Source organism: Nerophis lumbriciformis, linkage group LG19, assembly GCF_033978685.3.
Source record: "Nerophis lumbriciformis linkage group LG19, RoL_Nlum_v2.1, whole genome shotgun sequence".
In the NCBI taxonomy this organism is placed as follows: domain Eukaryota; kingdom Metazoa; phylum Chordata; class Actinopteri; order Syngnathiformes; family Syngnathidae; genus Nerophis; species Nerophis lumbriciformis.
Genome location: NC_084566.2, coordinates 33,710,788 through 33,733,124, shown reverse-complemented (window position 1 = coordinate 33,733,124; position 22,337 = coordinate 33,710,788). Strand labels below are relative to the sequence as shown.

At 39.5% G+C, this 22,337-nt stretch overlaps 1 protein-coding gene across 1 annotated transcript in view; it reads right to left on the bottom strand.

Moving 5' to 3' along the window:
• Window positions 1-22,337, bottom strand: part of acvr2ba (activin A receptor type 2Ba) — a 43,951-nt gene that overhangs the window by 7,219 nt on the left and 14,395 nt on the right. Inside the window, exons 3-10 of the mRNA XM_061978870.2 lie at window positions 17,596-17,711; window positions 17,260-17,411; window positions 17,036-17,179; window positions 16,819-16,962; window positions 11,191-11,339; window positions 10,979-11,093; window positions 10,453-10,591; window positions 7,858-7,988 (exon numbers count right to left, since the gene is read on the bottom strand). Of these exons, the coding sequence (XP_061834854.1) occupies window positions 7,858-7,988; window positions 10,453-10,591; window positions 10,979-11,093; window positions 11,191-11,339; window positions 16,819-16,962; window positions 17,036-17,179; window positions 17,260-17,411; window positions 17,596-17,711 (1,090 nt within the window). The remainder of the gene's footprint in view (window positions 1-7,857; window positions 7,989-10,452; window positions 10,592-10,978; window positions 11,094-11,190; window positions 11,340-16,818; window positions 16,963-17,035; window positions 17,180-17,259; window positions 17,412-17,595; window positions 17,712-22,337) is intronic.

Here is a 22,337-nt window from a genome sequence, read left to right as displayed (position 1 = left end):
TACAGTAAAATCTATTGGTCATTTTTATAGTGTACAATTTGATGGATAACTTGCTTCGAAACCATATGTTAAGCAGATATTTAAGTATTTATTTGGATTTTGACCAGCAAAATTAGATAATATAATATCTGTTGCAATATTGGACACTAATTTTTTTCCACCATTAAACTAGAAAAGAAAACTAATACCTTTAGTAAGAAAATAAGAAAGTAGAGAAAGAAAATACAACTGACACATTATTTCCAGGCTTTTGCGGGCCATATAAAATGACGTGTAGGGCCAGATCTGGCCCGCGGGCCTTGAGTTTGACACATGTGCTCTAGACACAGTTACCATTTGTTATAGATTATGTTTTACATCTTCAAGCCTCTTTCTGACCATCTCTTAAGAATGCAAAGTTTTTTGAGGGTCTTATATACACGGCTCTACTTAGAATTTTTTTGTAGCTTTCAGTGCTTTCATATGGAGTCTACAGACAGATATAAGTTAGAACTATACACTACTTTGTATTGGAAATGGCAACAGCGGAGGATGCATGTGCATGCGTAAGAAAGTCTGCCTCAACAAGAGAATACAGAAAAAGAAGGAACTTGTTGACTACAACATCAGACTACAATTGGGCGGACTCGAGCAAAGCTCTTTAGGAAAAACATAGCCATATATGGATAATGCGCTGATGTCACCAATGGGGAAAACGTCACAAATTGGCCAAATTCCAAACCTCTCGTTCGCACAAAGTATGAAAGAAGGCAATATGGTTTTATAAATATCTCCGCTAAGTCTCCATGGTTAGATTTAAAATTTTCTGGACTTATGCAGATCCCAAATACACAGAAACAGGTGTCAACAGGTAAGAAAAGTTGGTTTTGCATAATAGGTCAATAATAGGAAGTGACATTAGTCAATGACCATGTGTATTATATTACAAATAACTGTGCATAGTATAGATTCATAAGTAACAATCAAAACAACATTTGCCATCCATGGTGCAAATAATCAAAAAACAAAACATAATACATCTAGTTAACACATGCGCCACACAACGTCACCTGCCCACTAAACTATGTGGACATTATAAAAAAAACACCTGAGCACTAGATAAGAACATCCTATCAGTCGGCATCAGAGATTGTACAATAAGTGATTGTTTTATTATGGTCGTAACTTGTATTTCTTGTTTAGTATTTAGCAATAATGCTACATGACGCTTAGTGTTAACTAGAGCTGGATCTGTCGAGCACACGGCTTTGAAAAATTGTAACTCATCCTCGTTATATTCAGGCTAAAAAAATAAAAGTTCTGATCATCATTTGTCCCAAAAGGAATTGTTGTTGTCTGTCATGAAGTCTGCATGATTAGTAGTATCGTATTTTTCGGACTATAAGTCGCAGTTTTTTTTCATAGTTTGGCCGGGGGTGCGACTTATACTCAGGAGCGACTTATGTGTGAAATGATTAACACATTACCGTAAAATATCAAATATTATTATTTATCTCATTCACGTAAGAGACTAGACGTATAAGATTTCATGGGATTTAGCGATTAGGAGTGACAGATTGTTTGGTAAACGTATAGCATGTTCTATATGTTATAGTTATTTGAATGACTCTTACCATAATATGTTACGTTAACATACCAGGCACGTTCTCAGTTGGTTATTTATGCCTCATATAACGTACACTTATTCAGCCTGTTGTTCACTATTCTTTATTTATTTTAAATTGCCTTTCAAATGTCTTTTCTTGGTGTTGGCTTTTATCAAATAAATTTCCCCCAAAAATGCGACTTGTACTCCAGTGCGACTTACATATGTTTTTTTCCTTCTTTATTATGTATTTTCGGCCGGTGCAACTTATACTCTGGAGCTACTTATACTCCGAAAAATACGGTAGATGTTGAAGGGAAAAGTAAACTTTTTGATGAGTCTATAAAATTAATACGCCGCCGTTTGCTTAAAATGACCAAAATACGAGAATATTAGAGGTTATTATGAATGTGCCCGTTACTACATTACATACTTACCGGTACATCATGTATATAAAACACTGATGGAAGTTTTGGGAGGTTTTTTAAAGCGCTTTATAGGGGGAATAGAGCGATTTCCATTAGCTCCATTGTCAGCTGACTTTGTTTATTTATAAGTTAGAATGCATGAACAAAAGAAAAACATGTGTTCTTGTCTTACATGAGGATTGTGAAAAATATAGACAAAATTCCTTCTTTAAGGAGGTCGTCAGGAAAATAAATACCTAGCTTCATTTAATACTTAAGATGACTGAAGTGTCTTTGATCATTTCAGAATCAGAATTTTTGATCAGGGATGTTTAACACACGACATTTGACTTAGTAGAATGTGCTCTCTTTGTTCTATGCAAACAATACATATTAACTAAAATGTAAACAAGTGCTTAAATAACTATTATGTGCAAAGCTAATAAGATAATAAAGCAAAAGCAAAAAAGATGATGAAGTGAACATGAGGTGGTACATTCACAGTAACAGATTAGTTCCAAGGTTTTTTCACAGCAACAGGTCTGACACTCTGTGACTGTTAAGCGTTCATCAGATTTATGGCCTGGGGGAAGAAACTGTTTTTATTGGTGCGGTTGTTTTGGCGTAGAGTGATTTGTAACGCCTGCCAGAGGGGAGGAGTTTAAACAGTTTGTGGCCAGGGTGTGCAGTGTTTCTGATAATATTGTAAATCCTACATATTGTATTAAAGGGGAACATTATCACAATTTCAGAAGGGTTAAAACCATTAAAAATCACTTCCCAGTGGCTTATTTCATTTTTCGAAGTTTTTTTCAAAATTTTACCCATCACGCAATATCCCTAAAAAAAGCTTCAAAATGCCTGATTTTAACCATCGTTATATACACCCGTCCATTTTCCTGTGACGTCACATAGTGATGCCAACACAAACAAACATGGCGCATAGAACAGCAAGCTATAGCGACAATAGCTCGGATTCAAACTCGGATTTCAGCGGCTTAAGCGATTCAACAGATTACGCATGTATTGAAACGGATGGTTGTAGTGTGGAGGCAGGTAGCGAAAACGAAATTAAAGAAGAAACTGAAGCTATTGAGCCATATCGGTTTGAACCGTATGCAAGCGAAACCGACGAAAACGACACGACAGCCAGCGACACGGGAGAAAGCGAGGACGAATTCGGCGATCGCCTTCTAACCAACGATTGGTATGTGTTTGTTTGGAATTAAAGGAAACTAACAACTATGAACTAGGTTTACAGCATATGAAATACATTTGGCAACAACATGCACTTTGAGAGTGCAGACAGCCCAATTGTCATCAATTAATATATTCTGTAGACATACCCTCATCCTTTCCATTCTTCTCTTGATCATCTTCAGTGGCATAAGGGACGGTGTGAGCCAAGACATCCAGGGGGTTTAGCTCGCTCGTCTGCGGGAACAAACTGCCGCCATTTCATGCCGTGCTACCGAGGTCCTTTGTCCCTGAATTGCTCACACACTCCGGCAGATTCAATGGGGGTCTGGCGGCAGATTTCTTTGACTTTATCGTTGGAAATGCATCTGCTTTGAGTGTCGCAGGATATCCACATATTCTTGCCATCTCTGTCGTAGCATAGCTTTCGTCTGTAAAGTGTGCGGAACAAACGTCCAATTTCTTGCCACTTTCGCATCTTTGGGCCACTGGTGCAACTTGAATCCGTCCCTGTTCGTGTTGTTACACCCTCCGACAACACACCGACGAGGCATGATGTCTCCAAGGTACGGAAAACAGTCGAAAAAACGGAAAATAACAGAGCTGATTTGACTCTGTGTTTGTAATGTGTTTGAGAAAATGGCGGATTGCTTCCCGATGTGACGTCACGTTGTGACGTCATCGCTCCGAGAGCGAATAATAGAAAGGCGTTTAATTCGCCAAAATTCACCCATTTAGAGTTCGGAGATCGGTTAAAAAATATATGGTCTTTTTTCTGCAACATCAAGGTATATATTGATGCTTACATAGGTCTGGTGATAATGTTCCCCTTTAACAATTGTTTTTACGTTACAACCACCTAACTGCTGCTTGGTGTGTGTGTGCGTGTGTGTGTGTGTGTGTGAACGTGCGCATGGGTCAATATGACAGCATATTGGTAATTTTCTCCAAACCTTGGGCTTTGTCGCAGGTTGTACTGTATTCTTTTTTATATGTTTAGCAAATTTCCCTCTTCATAATTTAGTATTAAATTATTAAGCATACCTAAACCATTGCAATCGCCATGTGAAAACTATTTGGTAAACTTCTTTAAGCACTCATTCACACAGTTGAGCACACAATGATGTAAGAAGAAATAAACAGTTATCGTCTTAAAATTCTAACTATTAGTTACTATAACTTCCTTTATACAGTTTCGATGTTGGTGTAGTGATTTAGCTATCTAATTTATTTAGCTGCTTTATCTTATTTACACAGGCATATTACATTTAATACATTCACAACATGTCTAAATCAATAAAGAGATCAGGCATGTGATTTGAACTTAATGAAAACAATTGAAGCTCCTGTTTTTTCTGTCTCTTCGACTCCCTCTCCACTTCTAACTGCTCCAAATGCAAAAATCATAGAGTACAAACAATGTTTATTCTATTGGCTAACTTCCTTTATCTGAATAGCCATTTGTGATTTATAGCATGAAATAAATATCTTGCAGTAATGTTGTTTATGTTTCAAAACGACTCAACTATTCAACGTCAAAATATAAACAGTAGAAATAATGAACAAAATGTCAGCTACTGTCTTGTTCTAAAACACCAATGAAAATGAAATGTATCATTTAGACCAGGGGTCGGCAACCCGCGGCTCCGGAGCCGCATGCGGCTCTTTGATCACTCTGATGCGGCTCAGCAGCTTACTTGCTGAACCCCTCAATTTTCCCGTGAGACTTCCGGATTTCAGTGCCTCTCGCAGAAAACTCCCGGGATTAATATTCACCGATTTTCACCCTTACAGCTATAATAAGGGTGTGCCATGATGGTACAACATTTGGCGCCCTCTACAATCTGTATTAACAACGTGCCAGCCAAACACTTGTTATACAATATACATTTTCTGCTTGCACACGTACGTGACAGCAAGGCATACTTGGTCAACAGTCACACAGGTTACACTGACGGTGATCATATAAAACAACTTTAACACTCTTACTAATAATGCGCCACACTTTGAACCAAAACCAAACAAGAATGACAAACACATTTCGGGAGAACATCTGCACCTTAACACAACATAAATACAACAGAACAAACACCCAGAATACCATGCAGCCCTGACTCTTCCGGGCTACATTATACACCCCTGCTACCACCAAACCCCGCACCCAACCCAAGCCTGTTCCCTCACACATCAAACCCCCCCCCCCCCCCCCTCTGTGCGTCGGTTGAGGTGGGCAGGGTTTGGTAGCGGGGGTGTATAATGTAGCCCGGAAGAGTTAGGGCTGCATGGGATTCTGGGTATTTGTCCTGTTGTGTTTATGTTGTGTTACGGTGCAGATGTTCTCCCGAAATGTGTTTGTCATTCTTGTTTGGTGTGGGTTCACAGTGTGGCGCATTATTAGTAAGAGTGTTAAAGTTTTTTTTATACCGCGACCGTCAGTGTAACCTGTGTGGTTGTTGACCAAGTATGCATTGTGAGCAAGCGGAAGCTCCATTCAACATGTGGCTGATCAGACACGCTGATTGTAGTGGGCGCTATGTGCTGTACCATCACGGCACGCATGACGCTGACAATCGCTATTCATTTAAAACCCGCGTGCCGCACCAGCTTAAAAATTCCATAAAAAGGTGTGGGCATCGTGTCTGAGACCCCTGGTTTATACATAGCACAAAGCAAAAAAAAAAAAATGTGTCTGCAGTGTTATTTCATTTAAAATTTCAAAAATTTTTGCGGCTCCCATTGTTTTCTATAATTTGTGAAACTGGTCAAAATGGCTCTTTGACTGGTAAAGGTTGCCGACCCCTGATTTAGACAAAAAGTCATCACATGTCTGCCACAATCATGTGTGTTCTTAAATGTGTATTCCATGTCGAGAGCAGTTTTGATTTGGGCTTACATGGTAAACAACTAAAATAAATGTGTTGGGCATTGTTTTATCCAGACGCATACATTTGTCCAAATGTGGCCAAGTAGACGCATTGTGAGTTTCCTGGACGTCGGCTACATTGCTAAAAGAAAACTAAGGAAGAGAAACCTTTCTCTGCAATTTTCCACTAGTTTTTTTTAAATGTATAAATCGCCCACTTGAATATCCCCTCTTCTTTTCTCCGACTCTCTCGTCGTCATTCCTGGTTCGATGACCCGCCCTATCTTGCCTCTGATTGGCCTGTTCGTAATGTTTTGCTTCAATCTTAACCAATTGTGACTCATCATAGTAAACCAACCAATTAATCATGGATGTTCTTATACGTTAACCGTATAAGAAACAGTAAAATCATTGTTTCCCGTATATTTTGTCCCCTGCCCGTGGAGTTGCTTCGCTACGTAGTTTCGATTTTTAAGTTAATCTTTTTTTTTTCCCCCCAACTTTTTTTATTGGCATTTTCAAATAGACAGAAAAAAGTGCAAGTCGAAACAGTACAATTTTAAAGTCAGTAGATTATTCACACCCTTTCCCTTAAAACCCAAACCACCCACCCACCCTCCCACCCCACTCAGGTCCCACCAACGAGGGACAAATGGCACAATTATATAACAAGTAAGACGACAAAGACAGACACATTATCACACACACACACACACATACGAGGCCAGAGACAGACAGACGGGATGAAAAGGAGAGAGAGGGAGAAGGAAAAAAATAAATAAATAAATAAATTAAAAAAAATTATATATAAAAAAATATATAATAATAATAATAAAATAAAAATAAAAATGTAATAATAATAATGATAAAATATAATAAAATAAAAATAGAATAGAATAAAATAATACTAATAAATAAAAGGGAGATTATTCCTCATCTGCGTCTGGGCATAGGTCAAGAGAGTTGACATACAGCAAAAAAGGACTCCATGAGCTTTCAAATCTTTGAGCCGAGCCTTTTAGCGAAAACCTAAGTTTTTCCAGTTTTAGATTGTAGAGAACCTCTCTAATCCAACGGCCGTGTGATGGGGGGCGAGCCAGCTTCCAATTAAACAAGATCAATCGCCTGGCCAGCAAGGTCGTAAAAGCAACAGTGCGCTTTAGTGGTACCGGGCACATGTTATCGGGGCATACGCCAAAAATGGCTGATAATGGGTTGGGAGGAAAGTTTTGAGCGTTAAGTTAATCATTTTTAATGGAAAACTGTAGTTTTTACCACCGGATTATAAAAAAACAAAACGTTCTAATTACGGGAAAACTGTAGTTGTTGGCAGGTATGGCAACGAGACTGATCAAGATTTTAACACACATTCTCGTTTAGAAAAAACAAAGAAAAACGGAAAATATTATTTTATATTTTTACAAAGATAAAAAAAGACGAATTTCCGACTATAGACGGAAAAATCACATGCCTGTGTGATGATCCTGATAAATCCTATCTCGTGTTTGTGAAATATAAATTGAACTGAAATCAAATGACATTATAACTAATACAATTTGCTTGCCTTCTGAAGGCGAACAAGACAGAATATATAGTCATGATTCATTTCATGTCCAAAGATGCAACAATCTCCAAATTGTTGCCTAGCTAATTAGTGTTACTAGCTTATTAATACAGTAATTTTATTGCTAAAACAATGACATAAGACACATATATATTTAAATAAATATATATATATATTTATGGTGCCCCCAACCCGAAATGATGCACGACATAACTGCTGCCGTTCATGTATTCCTACTCACAGGATGTTTGAGCCAGCAGTCCTTGATGACTGGACGCATTTTCTTGTGCACAACCACATCCTGCAGGTCCTCCAGGGATGGATGCTGACCAATTTCGTCCTCAAACGGCAGCATGTACTCACCGGTGGTACCTGAAAAAACGGCAGGAGGACATTAGAAGAGTACGACAACATTCACAGTGTGGACAAACATATTGCAACTCACCACATAAATCAATTTAGTTTGAGCTCAACACGTTAAATCTTTAAGGGGACCTGCACTTCTTTTGGAATTCCCTATCATTCACAATCCTGATGTGACACAATTATTTTAAGTATTTTGGTCATTTTAAGCATTACCGGAACTTCATGTGATTTATTTCACGGAGCACATCACAATGTTCGCCATTTCCTTCAACGACGACGACGACAACTACTACTAATCAGAGTTCATGAGACTATACCAGGGGTGCTCATTACGTCGATCGCGATCTACCGGTCGATCTCGGAGGGTGTGTCAGTCGATCACCAGCCAGGCATTAAAAAAATAGTCCTAAAAATGAGCGATCATAAATCTTCACTATGACGTCACTTTCGTCACTTGATTGACATTCACGGCACCCGAGGGTCTTCTGAGATGACGCTGGCTGCTGCCAGCTCATTAAAATTACCGACTGGAAGGCGAGAAACACTTTATTCAACAGACTCTGGCGCCGTACCTGTCGTCAAAACTCCAAAGACCGACTGCACAGTTGCACAATAAAAGCTCTGCTTCATCCTGCCTGCGCTAACAAAATAAGAGTCTCAGAAAGCTGGCGTGCACAAGCTAGCAAGCTACGGAGTTTGCCGACAATGTATTTCTTGTAAAGTGCATACAAAGGAGTACGGAAGCTGGACAAATAAGATGCCAAAAACCAACCACTTTCATGTGGTATTGGACAGAAAGGAGAACTTTTTTTCTCCTCCATTCGAAAATGTGGACGTTATCATCACCACTGTCTGATTCCAATCAATGCAAGTCATCACAATCAGGTAATACACCAACTTATATTCTTGTCTTCATGAAAGAAAGGAATCTATGTGTTAAACATGCTTGTATTATCTTTAACCACCTTTAACTTGTTAACACTATTAACTATATGTGTTAAACATGCTTGTATTATCTTTAACCACCTTTAAGTTGTTAACAATATTAACTATTTGTGTTAAACATGCTTGTATTATTTTTAACCACCTTTAACTTGTTAACAATATTAACTATATGTGTTAAACATGCTTGCATTATCTTTTAACACCTTTAACTTGTTAACAATATTAACTATATGTATTAAACATACTTGTATTATCATTAAACACCTTTAATGTATTAACAATATTAACTATATGTGTTAAACATACTTGCATTATCATTAAACACCTTTAACTTGTTAACAAAAACATATATTTAATAAATAAGTAAATATAAATTATATATATGAATGAGGTAGATCCCCACGACTTGATCAATTGAAAAGTAGCTCGCCTGCAGAAGAAGTGTGAGCACCCCTGGACTATACCTATGAAGGTTCTCATTCATCCAGGTCGTTGTCATCTCAGGGCGTTCAATCGGTCACAACTGGACTACTTGGTTTCAAAAGCTGGGTGTTAAGCAAATCCAGCTTTAGTGAAACACTAAGGGCCTGATTTACTAAGGTCCAAACACCCCGCGCTAAACTGTGTGCAATCTATAAAATAGCGTGTACTATTAGTGAACGTGTTGCGTGCGATTTACTAAGACTGTGTGTGCAATTGTAACGTGGTGCAGAACACTTTAAAATTAGGATTTTGCAGGTACTATACGAGGCATCACCACGGAGACACTCTGTGGAGGGGGGCGTGGTCTGCGGGCCTCGGAGCACAGCTGGCAGGTGATTGGATTACCCAGCTGGAGCTGATCATCTAATCACCTGCCGCCGAGTCACCGAGAGGGAGGTTGGAGTTGCTAATGGACAGACACACACGCGCACGAGAGTTAGAAAAGAAAATGACCAGAAAGACTGAAAAGTCACGGAGCAAGAACTGAAAAGTTGTGTGCTATCATAGCGTGTGTGCGCTGCCAATAAAGGACAAGCATACCCTACTGCTGCTGAACAATGTCGGCAAACCGCTTTCGCTTTGTTGTCGTAGCCCGGTCGCTGCTAGCATGCAGTGTGTTGTGCCTCGGTGTGCATTGTTTACACAACGTGCGGTACGCTACTTAATATGTCCGTGTGGAAACTCGTTCGGTACACCTCCGAACCAAACCGAAACCCCCGTACCGAAATGGTTCAATACAAATACACGTACCGTTACACCCTTACTAATAATACATCTAATAATGAATTTTTTTTTTTTTACAACAATATTCACTTCACAATGTGCTGAGGAACAATAATAAACAAGTTGCGAGCTGCACTTTGGACAGCCCTGATCAGTATGCAGAAAAACAAAAGTGTATATTTTCAGTCATCTCAGCCGGGCTTTAACTGTGGTCAGATAGTCTCAGTAGACAAGAACGTAAACTAATCCTTTGTTTATTGGATCAGCGTGAGGCGCCATGACCTTTACCCTCCTAAACCTGCATTCCGGTTGGACTCACCGTCCATCTCGCTGCAGCGGGACACCAGCTCCCACAGCACTAAGCCCATGGCGTACATGTCGATCCTCAAGAAGGAGTCACGCTGGAAGTTGATGGCTCCCTCTAGCACTTCTGGAGCCATGTAGCGCCTCGTGCCCACCTGAACCGCAAAAAGTTAGATTTTATAATTTCATAACTTTGTGGATTATTTCGACTGTTATGTTTATTTCTGTTGTGCAAAGTGGTGGCAAACACTTAATAAGTGACATTATGACGTGTCCTCAATGCAGGCACATGTGCCCCTGCATGAGCAGGCATCATATTTGTGGACTTTCTGTGTATTTCTATGATACATTTATGCAAAGTAGATATTGCATTGATTATACGGCTTGTCCAAGTTGTGCTGGGGCCGCGTTGCAGCTCAAATCAAAGCATTCGTAAATCAAAGAAGCTGTGATGGCAGCCTGATCCAATGAATGCGATTATGAATGTTTCAACAAAAGTGGGATGTGCCAAAGCTATCATGCAAGGTGCGGATGTTTCGTACCTGGCCGTGTGTATCTCCTGGAGGTTTTCCTGGTTCAAAGCGGACGGCCAGCCCAAAGTCTCCGATGACTGCAACCAGGTTGTCTCGGACCATCACATTCTTACTCTTGAAATCCCTGACAAAATAAGAATGTATTTAAGGACATTTTCCAAATCAACAACATATTGTTGCCCGATTTTGCGTTAAGGGAAGTATGCTGGACGTCGGCCTACCTGTGCGCGATGGTGGGTTTTGGCGCTTCCCCTTTGTAACTCGGAATGTCCTCATGGAGGTAAGCCAAGCCGCGGGACATGGTCTCGGCGATGAGGCACAGCTCGCCCCACGTCACAGTGCTGCCCTTCAGGTGATCGGTCAATGACCCCTAAACCAAACAAAGACACCCAGGAGGAGTTTGAGCCGTGACCTTTTTATTCTAGTGTTTCATTATGTAGTAACGTGCACCAGCTTGCTGCTCATGACCTTTCACCTACACAAGTTGTAATCTACTAATAAAACCCTTTAGTCCTGTCTCAATCTTAATTCATCCAAGCAAGACTTTGGGGACAACTGTATGCTTCCAACTTTGTGGAAATGGAAAAGTCTGAGGCCATTTTCTGTCCCAAGTGCACAAAGCAAGTCTATTATTACATGCAGTTTGACACTGATTAATCTAGGATCTGTGCTCTAACTTGTGAGCTAAACACTTCAGCGCCACTTAAAAATGTTTTGAAGTATTAATTAAAGCAGCGATGCCCTTTTACAGGGGTAAACAAAAGCCCAATATTGGAAAAAACAGAGCAAAGAGTTTACATTGCACACCAAAATTGTTTTATTTGCCCTTAAGTGCACAAATCGGATTTTTATGCCAGTCTAAACGCTCCAAAGTGCTTCAAATCTGATCTTTTCGCATCCGAAGGTAGTCCAAATCCGATTGGAATCTGATCTTTTCAAACGTGACTTCAGTCTAAACGCAATGCGGTGTAAATGCTACCCATATGTGACTTTTTCGTCAGCTTCGGGCGAACTATGTCACTCGTGTGCGCTGGGAAAGACGCAGTCACCAGCGGAAGTGGATATTTCACGACAACATCCAGTTGGGGTGAGCAAAGTCTATTTAAGACGACCAAATTTTCGGTGCATCATTTGTCAATAGTGCACAGATAATAGGCTATATGTAATATATACATTTTTACATTTTGATTCTGAATAAATAGTGATTGTTGAAGGACCGGAATTGACGCTGTGGTGCATTTGCATACTTGTGGGTTGAAAAATAAAGCTCCCATAGATCCACGCTGATGTCCATGTCTCCTCTACTTAACAGCCATTAAAAGATTAGAACCCTCAACAAATATATTACACTAGAGACATACATTCATACGATATGTACCGTATTTTTTTTTAAAGTTCTCGCAACTGCAGAAAATGCATAATAAAGAAGGAAAAAACATATAAATCGCACTGGAGCCCGGCCAAAATATGAAAAAAACTGCGACTTATAGTCCGAAAAATATGAAGTCGAAATATAAGTCGCAGTTTTTTTCATAGTTTGGACGGGGGTGCGACTTATACTCAGGAGCGACTTATGTGTGAAATGATTAACACATTACCGTAAAATATCAAATAATATTATTTAGCTCATTCACGTAAGAGACTAGACGTATAAGATTTCATGGGATTTAGCGATTAGGAGTGACAGATTGTTTGGTAAACGTATAGCATGTTCTATATGTTATAGCTTTTTGAATGACTCTTACCATAATATGTTACGTTAACAAACAGGCACGTTCTCAGTTGGTTATTTATGCGTCAAATAACGTACACTTATTCAGCCTGTTGTTCACTATTCTTTATTTATTTTAAATTGCCTTTCAAATGTATTTTCTTGGTGTTGGGTTTTATCAAATAAATTTCCCCCAAAAATGCGACTTATATATGTTTTTTTCCCTTCTTTATTATGCATTTTCGGCCAGTGCGACTTACCGTATACTCCGGAGCAACTTATACTCAGAAAAATACGGTAACTTTCACGTAAAAAAACGCTAATTTTTAAAGAGTGGCGACCATATGGTGGCTACTTTTATTTAATTTTGTAGTATAGTGACTTCCTCCTGGTCAACTTCCTTTGTTTTTACTTGAGCGAACTGCACATGCAAGTGACGTTGAGGCCATATTGGGGCCACATGCGCGTTTACACTGAAGTCTGATAAAAATCATATTTTACTTGCAGTCTAAACAGTCAGGTGGAAAAATTCTGGTTTAAAGAAAAATCTGATTTGGGCCACTTTGGCCTGCAGTGCAAACGTAGTCTCTGATTAATGGCTCCTAAAGCCGGCTTTTGGACAGGACAATTAATTAATTTTAATCACGAATTCGGCTTCTCTTGATCATAAAAGTACTATAATCAAAAAAACAATCAATGTGCTGCGGAACGAGCATGGAAATTCCTCAACTTGTACTGGTAAAACAGATGTGTGAGCATATGAGTACAAAAAAGGCCAGGTCTACTAGAAGTTTGGGATCTTACTAGAGATGTCCGATAATGGCTTTTTTGCCGATATCCGATATTGTCCAACTCTTAATTACCGATTAATTAACACATTATTATGCCTAATTTTGTTGTGATGCCCCGCTGGATGCATTAAACAATGTAACAAGGTTTTCCAAAATAAATCAACTCAAGTTATGGAAAAAAATGCCAACATGGCCCTGCCATATTTATTATTGAAGTCACAAAGTGCATTATTTTTTTTAAGATGCCTCAAAACAGCAGCTTGGAATTTGGGACATGCTCTCCCTGCACTTTCTACAAAAATAAATCACTAAACTCAACAAAAAAGTAACGTAACCAACGGCCATAGTCACAGAATTATCCAAAAAAACAGAATCCGCAGCTAAACGGGGAATATCACAGAAATTGACATGTGACTGAAATTATTAGGAGGAACATTTGTTTAGGAAAATTATTTGTCTGGGACCGCTCATTCATCTTCGAAAGACTAAACCACCATGTCCTGGACTAAATGTCGAGACGGACACTTGAAACACCAACTAAACTAAAAAGCTAAAGCTTGCAAGAACAATTCATACACCCACAACACATCTTAGCGGCTTGTGTTGCTGTAAACGACATCATCGATGTAAGACCAATGTACAAACAGGACAACGGTTGCAACATGAGAGGCGCTATCTTTTTTTCTTCTTTTTTCTGACCGCCTCAAACCGTCTCCTTACTTGCCGAGCTTAGAACAGCGCACTTCCTCCTTTAACAATAACAGCACTGTGTGCAACATCCGGTCTGACTGCACTAACAAAATAAAGGTTTAAAAAAAGTACCTTACACATACATAATGTACTCAAATTGATACATTTACAAAATTATTATGTTTTGACTTAAAATACTGGTCAAAATTGTCCAAAGATGTATTACACCAATAAATGTGAGGATTTTTTGCTCTTAATTAACGCACATTGTATTACATTTTGTTTAAGACACAAACAGCACACAGGCCATGGTACTAAAATACATTTAAAAGATAAAAAATGTAATTTAACTTAAAAAAAGAAGAAGAATCTTATTGTTTTCATTTGCTATTATTTTATTGTGTTGTTACTAGGGATGTCCGATAATATCAGACTGCCGATATTATCGGCCGATAAATGATTTAAAATGTAATATCGAAAATTATCGGTATCGGGTTTCAAAAAGTAATATTTATGACTTTTTAAAACGCCGCTGTGTACACGGACGTAGGGAGAGGTAAAGAGCGCCAATAAACCTTAAAGGCACTTCCTTTGCGTGCCGGCCCAATCACATAATATCTACGGCTTTTCACACACACAAGTGAATGCAAGTCATACTTGGTCAACAGCCATACAGGTCACACTGAGGGTGGCCATATAAACAACTTTAACACGGTTACAAATATGCGCCACACTGTGAACCCACACCAAACAAGAATGACAAACACATTTCGGGAGAACATCCGCACCGTAACACAACAAACAACATAACAAATACCCAGAACCCCTTGCAGCACTAACTCTTCCAAGACGCTACAATATACACCCCCCGCTACCTCCTACACCCCCCTCCCCACGCCTCAACCCCGCCGACCTCAACCTCTTCATGCTCTCTCAGGGAGAGCATGTCCCAAATTTCAAGCTGCGGTTTTGAGGCATGCTAAAAAAAAATAATGCACTTTGTGACTGCAATAATAAATATGGCAGTGCCATGTTGGCACTTTTTTCCATAATTTGAGTTGATTTATTTTGGAAAACCTTGTTACATTGTTTAATGCATCCAGCGGGGCATCACAACAAAATTAGGCATAATAATGTGTTAATTCCACGACTGTATATATCGGTATCGGTTGATATCGGAATCGGTAATTAAAGGGGAACATTATCACAATTTCAGAAGGGTTAAAACCATTAAAAATTAGTTCCCAGTGGCTTATTTTATTTTTCGAAGTTTTTTTCAAAATTTTACCCATCACGCAATATCCCTAAAAAAAGCTTCAAAGTGCCTGATTTTAACCATCGTTATATACACCCGTCCATTTTCCTGTGACGTCACATAGTGATGCCCATACAAACAAACATGGCGCATAGAACAGCAAATTATAGCGACATTAGCTCGAATTCAGACTCGGATTTCAGCGGCTTAAGCGATTCAACAGATTACGCATGTATTGAAACGGATGGTTGTAGTGTGGAGGCAGGTAGCGAAAACGAAATTGAAGAAGAAACTGAAGCTATTGAGCCATATGGGTTTGAACCGTATGCAAGCGAAACCGACGAAAACGACACGACGGCCAGCGACACGGGAGAAAGCGAGGACGAATTTGGCGATCGCCTTCTAACCAACGATTGGTATGTGTTTGTTTGGCATTAAAGGAAACTAACAACTATGAACTAGGTTTACAGCATATGAAATACATTTGGCAACAACATGCACTTTAAGAGTGCAGACAGCCCAGTTTTCATCAATTAATATATTCTGTAGACATACCCTCATCCGCTCTCTTTTCCTGGGGGTCTGGCGGCAGATTTCTTTGACTTTATCGTTGGAAATGCATCTGCTTTGAGTGTCGCAGGATATCCACACATTCTTGCCATCTCTGTCGTAGCATAGCTTTCGTGGGTAAAGTGTGCGGAACAAACGTCCAATTTCTTGCCACTTTCGCATCTTTGGGCCACTGGTGCAACTTGAATCCGTCCCTGTTCGTGTTGTTACACCCTCCGACAACACACCGACGAGGCATGATGTCTCCAAGGTACGGAAAACAGTCGAAAAAACGGAAAATAACAGAGCTGATTTGACTCGGTGTTTGTAATGTGTTTGAGAAAATGGCGGATTGCTTCCCGATGTGACGTCATCGCTCTGAGAGCGAATAATAGAAAGGCGTTTAATTCGCCAAAATTCACCCATTTAGAGTTCGGAAATCGGTTAAAAAAATATATGGTCTTTTTTCTGCAACATCAAGGTATATATTGACGCTTACATAGGGCTGGTGATAATGTTCCCCTTTAAGGGTTGGACAATATCGGATATCGGCAAAAAGCCATTATTGGACATCTCTAGTTGTTACAATTATTATTTTTATTTATTCATTACTAATTCATATCCAGTTGTTTTTTTAAATTATATTTAAGGTTGAGTTTTGGTGGTCGAATAAATACTCATGTTTTCAAATCCATCCATTCATTTTCTACCGCTTGTTCCTCTCGGAGTTCCAGGGCAAATTATTTAATAAGCGTGATTTCAATATCAATTAAAAAAAATGGCTGATTATTATTTTTGCCACAATCATCCAGTCTTAGCCAGCTTTAAGGTGTGCTATTTCTGTGCCGCTCACTCTTTCGTGAAACTCTGTTATGAGCCACAGCTCCGTCTCCAGGTTGCTTCCGTGCTTCTCTGCGGCGATGTAGCGCAGGATGTTCTCGTGCCGCATGCCCGCAGTCAGGAAGATGTCCCGCTCGTTTTGCCACGACTGCTTATCCTGTGACAAGATGTCAGCTTTTAGACCCCCGTCCAGGTGGAAAGTGGGTGCCGTGTGCGAGAGCTTGACCAACCTGAACCGGGAAGATCTTGACGGCGACATGTTCGCTCATGAGCTGAGCTTTCCAAACGCAACCAAAGCGCCCCCTGGCTTTGATTTCCAGCAGCTGCAGGGGTTTCAGACCCGCCCGAGGAGATGGAGGAGTGGGTCCAGGGTCCTGAATGACAAACATGGTTTGTTCTGCGGACTGAACCTTTCAAGCTTTGAAAATGAGGGGAGGGTCCAGTTCAGTTTTACCTCACTTAGGTCCACGTGGCCGTAGGGGGGCTTGCGGTGGCGGTACATCCACAAGGCCAGGATGATTGCCAGGGAGAGCACGCAGAGAGGTAGCAAGGAGTAGACCAGCACGTTGAGCATGGATGGCACTCTGGGTGGAGGCCGGATTTTGACTGTTAGGGGAGAACAGAACATCAACAACCTCAGTATCAGCAAATTCATCACCTTTTCTCTCAATGTAGGCATCATTACAAGAGCCAAACTGGGGACAAATGCATATGAAAGCTGCTGTTTTTGCACTGCAGAGCTTGCTTTCCGGGCTATTTTGGTAGCAGTGGGAAACGGTTTGCTCCTCACCTCTGTTGCCACTGCCAATCATGTCAGGGAGGTGGGTGAAGCGCTCATTGCAGTAGTTTCCCTCGCAGCAGCAGAAGAACACCTGAGGGTTCTCGTCCATGGAGACGCACTCTTGCCTAAGGCAACGGGAGGACAGAAACCCACACACACACACACACCTGCATTAATATTGTTCAGATGAGTAAAAACGCAGAGAGTTATAGTTACTATTTTTAAATGGCGATAAATTCATGCTGAAATCCTGGTTCCAGGCATGAGCCAGCTCCATACAGACATTTTTCTACACACTGACGTTAATCCACATTGGTTTTATACATAACTGCCACCAAATGTTCATGCATTTCATTATAATAATAATTAGTAGGGGTGTGGGAAAAAAATCGATTAGAATTCAAATCGCGATTCTCACGTTGTACGATTCAGTATCGATTCTCATTTTTCAAAAATTGATTTTTTATTATTTTTTTATTGTTTATTTATTTATTTTTTTAATTTTTTTATTAATCAATCTAACAAAACAATACACAGCAATACCATAACAATGCAATCCAATTCCAAAACCAAACCCTACCCAGCAATAAACAGAGCAATTGAGAGGAGACTCAAACACGACACAGAACAAACCAAAAGTAGTGAAACAAAAATGAATATTGTCAACAACAGTATCAATATTAGTAACAATTTCAACATAGCAGTGATTAAATCCCTCATTGACATTATCATTAGACATTTATAAAAAAAAAGAAAAGAAAAAAAAGAACAATAGTGTCCAGTATTTCCCACAGGACAGGCATCTATTTGTGGTGGTGTGGTCGGGGGGCGGGGGGTGGCGGCGGCAGCGGCGATGACCAAGAAGAACGCGGAGTTGGAATATAATTACAACATTTTATGTACATATTTATATACAGATTTGAACAATTAGTGATTGCAATATTCAGTGTTGACAGCTAGATTTTTTGTGGACATGTTCCATAAATATTGATGTTAAAGATTTTTTTTTTTTGTGAAGAAATGTTTAGAATTAAGTTCATGAATCCAGATGGAGCTCTAATACAATCCCCAAAGAGGGCACTTTAAGTTGATTATTACTTCTAGGTGTAGAAATCTTTATTTATAATTGAATCACTTGTTTATTTTTCAACAAGTTTTTAGCTATTTTTATATCTTTTTTTCCAAATAGTTCAAGAAAGACCACTACAAATGAGCAATATTTTGCACTGTTATACAATTTAATAAATCAGAAACTGATGACATAGTGCTGTATTTTACTTCATCTTTTTTTTTAACCAAAAATGCTTTGCTCTGATCAGGGGGTACTTGAATTAAAAAAAAATTCACAGGGGGTACATCACTGAAAAAAAGGTTGAGAACCACTGACCTAGTATATACAATAATATAAACCAAGTCATTGTATTTCATTTAGGAGTATTTCATAACTTCATTTAAATAAAAATATATGTTTTGTCTTTTTTAGATACAGTCAATAAATAATGTGAACATGTATCATAACATGGAAATCTAAGAGAACGTGTTGTGAATGAGGATGCTTGTGGACCTGGAAATTAAAAAAAAATTTTTACACATTTTTTTTTTTTAAACAGTTTTTCCAACGTATTCAATTTTAGACGCTTTCTCTTCTTAGTTATTATTTCTCCGGCTGTAGAAAAGACCCGCTCACAGGGCACAGAGGAGGCGTCAGTGCGACACAGTTCGCGTATCGGTCACGTGACCAAAACAGCTCATGATCGGTCACGTGACTTTCTAAAAGCGGTACGCGCACCGACACAGGGTTTTGCTCTATGAGCTCGACGCATGCGCCGATGCATCGGTGTTGCCGGACCCATCACTACTATCTACCTATAACACCTGTAAAAATGAAGCAATGCTACCACGCTAGCAAGCGTTAGCTAGCCGGCTATGAGCCACCAAGCTGCTAACTATCGCCAAAAGGCACCATTTAAGTTTTTTTTCCCCATGGCATCCTGGATCAAGGCTTTCAGCAGATTTTGGATGTTTGAGGTAGAAACGTAGGAAGCGCCATTATTATGAAAAGTAGCCGGCGAATATTTTGATCCCGTCCGTCCGTCCATCCGTCCCTCTTCTTCTTCTTCTTTTTCTTCTTCTGGCCCACCAGGTGAATTAAGTGCTATTGGCGGAGTTACCGCCACCTACTGCACCGGAGGTGTAACTACAAGCAACATTCACAGACAGTCCCATTGCTTTTATGAGCGGTCGAGCGAGTCAAAAGCCGAAAAATCCATTTGTGGCGGACGTAATTCTTTCGTGGCGGGCCGCCACAAATAAATGAATGTGTGGGAAACACTGGTGTCACAGTGGCTTACACTTGCATCGCATCTCATAAGCTTGACAACACACTGTGTCCAATATTTTCACAAAGATAAAATAAGTCCTATTTTTGGTTCATTTAATAGTTAAAACAAATTTACATTATTGCAATCAGTTGATAAAACATTGTCCTTTACAATTATAAAAGCTTTTTACAAAAATCTACTACTCTGCCTGCATGTCAGCAGACTGGGGTCGATCCTGCTGAAATCCTATGTATTGAATGAATGGAGAATTGTTTTGAATCGGACAAATATCGTTTTTGAATCGAGAATCGCGCTGAATAAAAAAAAATTGATTTATAATCGAATCATGACCCCAAGAATCAATATTGAATCGAATCAAGATTTGCAGCCCTAATAATTAGGCTTATTAATCTTGCATCCCATTTCAAAAAGGACAGGCTATTAAATTTCCTGACGTTATTCAGATCCTGTTGCGTCTAGAGTACCTTACAGCTTGTGTTGTATTTAAAAGAGACCAGAGGAAGGAGAAAGATGGTAGCTCGTTTACTGGACTGTTGTTCAAAACGTACACAAACAACCACCCGCAGTCCTAATTGCACCCAGAAGAACAATTATTGCTACACATAAAGTAGTCCCCTTGCTGTGCTATGAGGCTATACAGTAAAAAAAATAGTAATCAAAACTCTCAGTCCCTTACTGAAAACTGTATTAGGCAGTGTACCATCTACCACAGCTCTCAAGTCCCTAAAAGGGAAACTGCACTTATTTTTTTGGAATTTTGCCTATCGTTACAATCATTATGAGAGAAAAACACAAGTCCTCTTTTTTGGTGTGGGCGGGGATATTAAAAGCTGATAAAACGTTTGGCAGACACGGCTAATGGGACTCACCGTTGTAGCCTTCAAAACCCTCCACTAACGTTTTGTATACACACTGCAAGTAGGGCTGGGCGATATGGCCTTTTATTAATATCTCGATATTTTTAGGCCATGTCACGATACACGATATATATCTCCATATTTTGCCTTAGCCTTGAATGAACACTTTATGCATATAATCACAGCAGTATGATGATTCTATGTGTCTACATTAAAACATTCTTGTTCATACTGCATTAATATATGCTCATTTTAAACTTTCATGCAGAGAGGGAAATCACAACTAAGTCAATTGACCAAAACTGTTTTTATTAAACAGTTATTAAGCAGTGGCACAAACATTCATGCAATTTCAAAACAAAGTGCAAGATTGTCAGAGACATTTTAAAACAAGCTATTCGTGCACTTTTGTGCATGATGTCACTAAGATGACGTATCAAAACAACACTAAATTAAAGTGCACTTTTTGTACATAACGCCACTACAATAGTTTAAAAACAAATAAAGTGCACTTTTGTGCATGATGTCACACAAGATATTTCAATAACTGTCAAATAAAAATGAGCTGCATAATAAGAAATCAAATAGTGTTGTCCTTCGCTATGTGGTAGGTTCCTGCGGACGTTATCTCCTTCTGTTGTGGACTATTTTTTGTTGATGTGTAAATGGAAGACGCCAGGCTGAATTGGGTCAGTGCTGGTTGCTTGGGCATTTTGTTGGTGTGGCATCGGCCGGAGATGTTGACATGCAGAGTTTCAAGCACTCTTCACTCTCTAGCGCAGGGGTGGCCAACCAGTCAGAGACTAAGAGACACTTTTTTTTTGCTGTGTTACTGCAATGAGCCACATCCTACACATGAACATCACCCCATCCCTTACACACACACACACACACACACACACACACACACACACACACACACACACACACACACACACACACACACACACACACACACACACACACACACACACACACACACACACACACACACACACACACTCACACACAACCTCTGCTCAGCCAGATTTATCTGAGTGCCAAATTTTGGAAAAACTGTTTCTGCTTTTCTGCCTGACTTTTCAAAGTGGCCAACTTGTGCTTGCGAAGTTCTGTCCCTTTTGGAAATTCCTGGTCGATGTTAGCATGGAGTGAGCTGAAGTGACGCTGAAGATTTGAAGCTTTGAAATGCGCTAATGACGCCTGACATACAGTATAAGGCAGAATGGCTTGCCCTTACGTTCAACAAAAAAATATAAACTCTCCCACTCTGTTACAAATGTCCTGTGTTCTTCATATTTTCGTTTTGCTGTGCTTTTTTTCCCTTTCTTTTTGAGAGCGAACTTGTCACAAATTGTTTACTACAGTGACCTCACGCACATGTACGTTTGACATCACTCAAACCGGCTTCTTCTTCTTTGCTAGACTGACCATACGTTCTCTTGTTTTAAAATATTGTAGTGGCGTTCTGTACAAAAAGTGCACTTTTAATTTAGTGTTGTTTTGATATGTCATCTTAGTGACATCATGCACAAAAGTGCACTCACAGCTT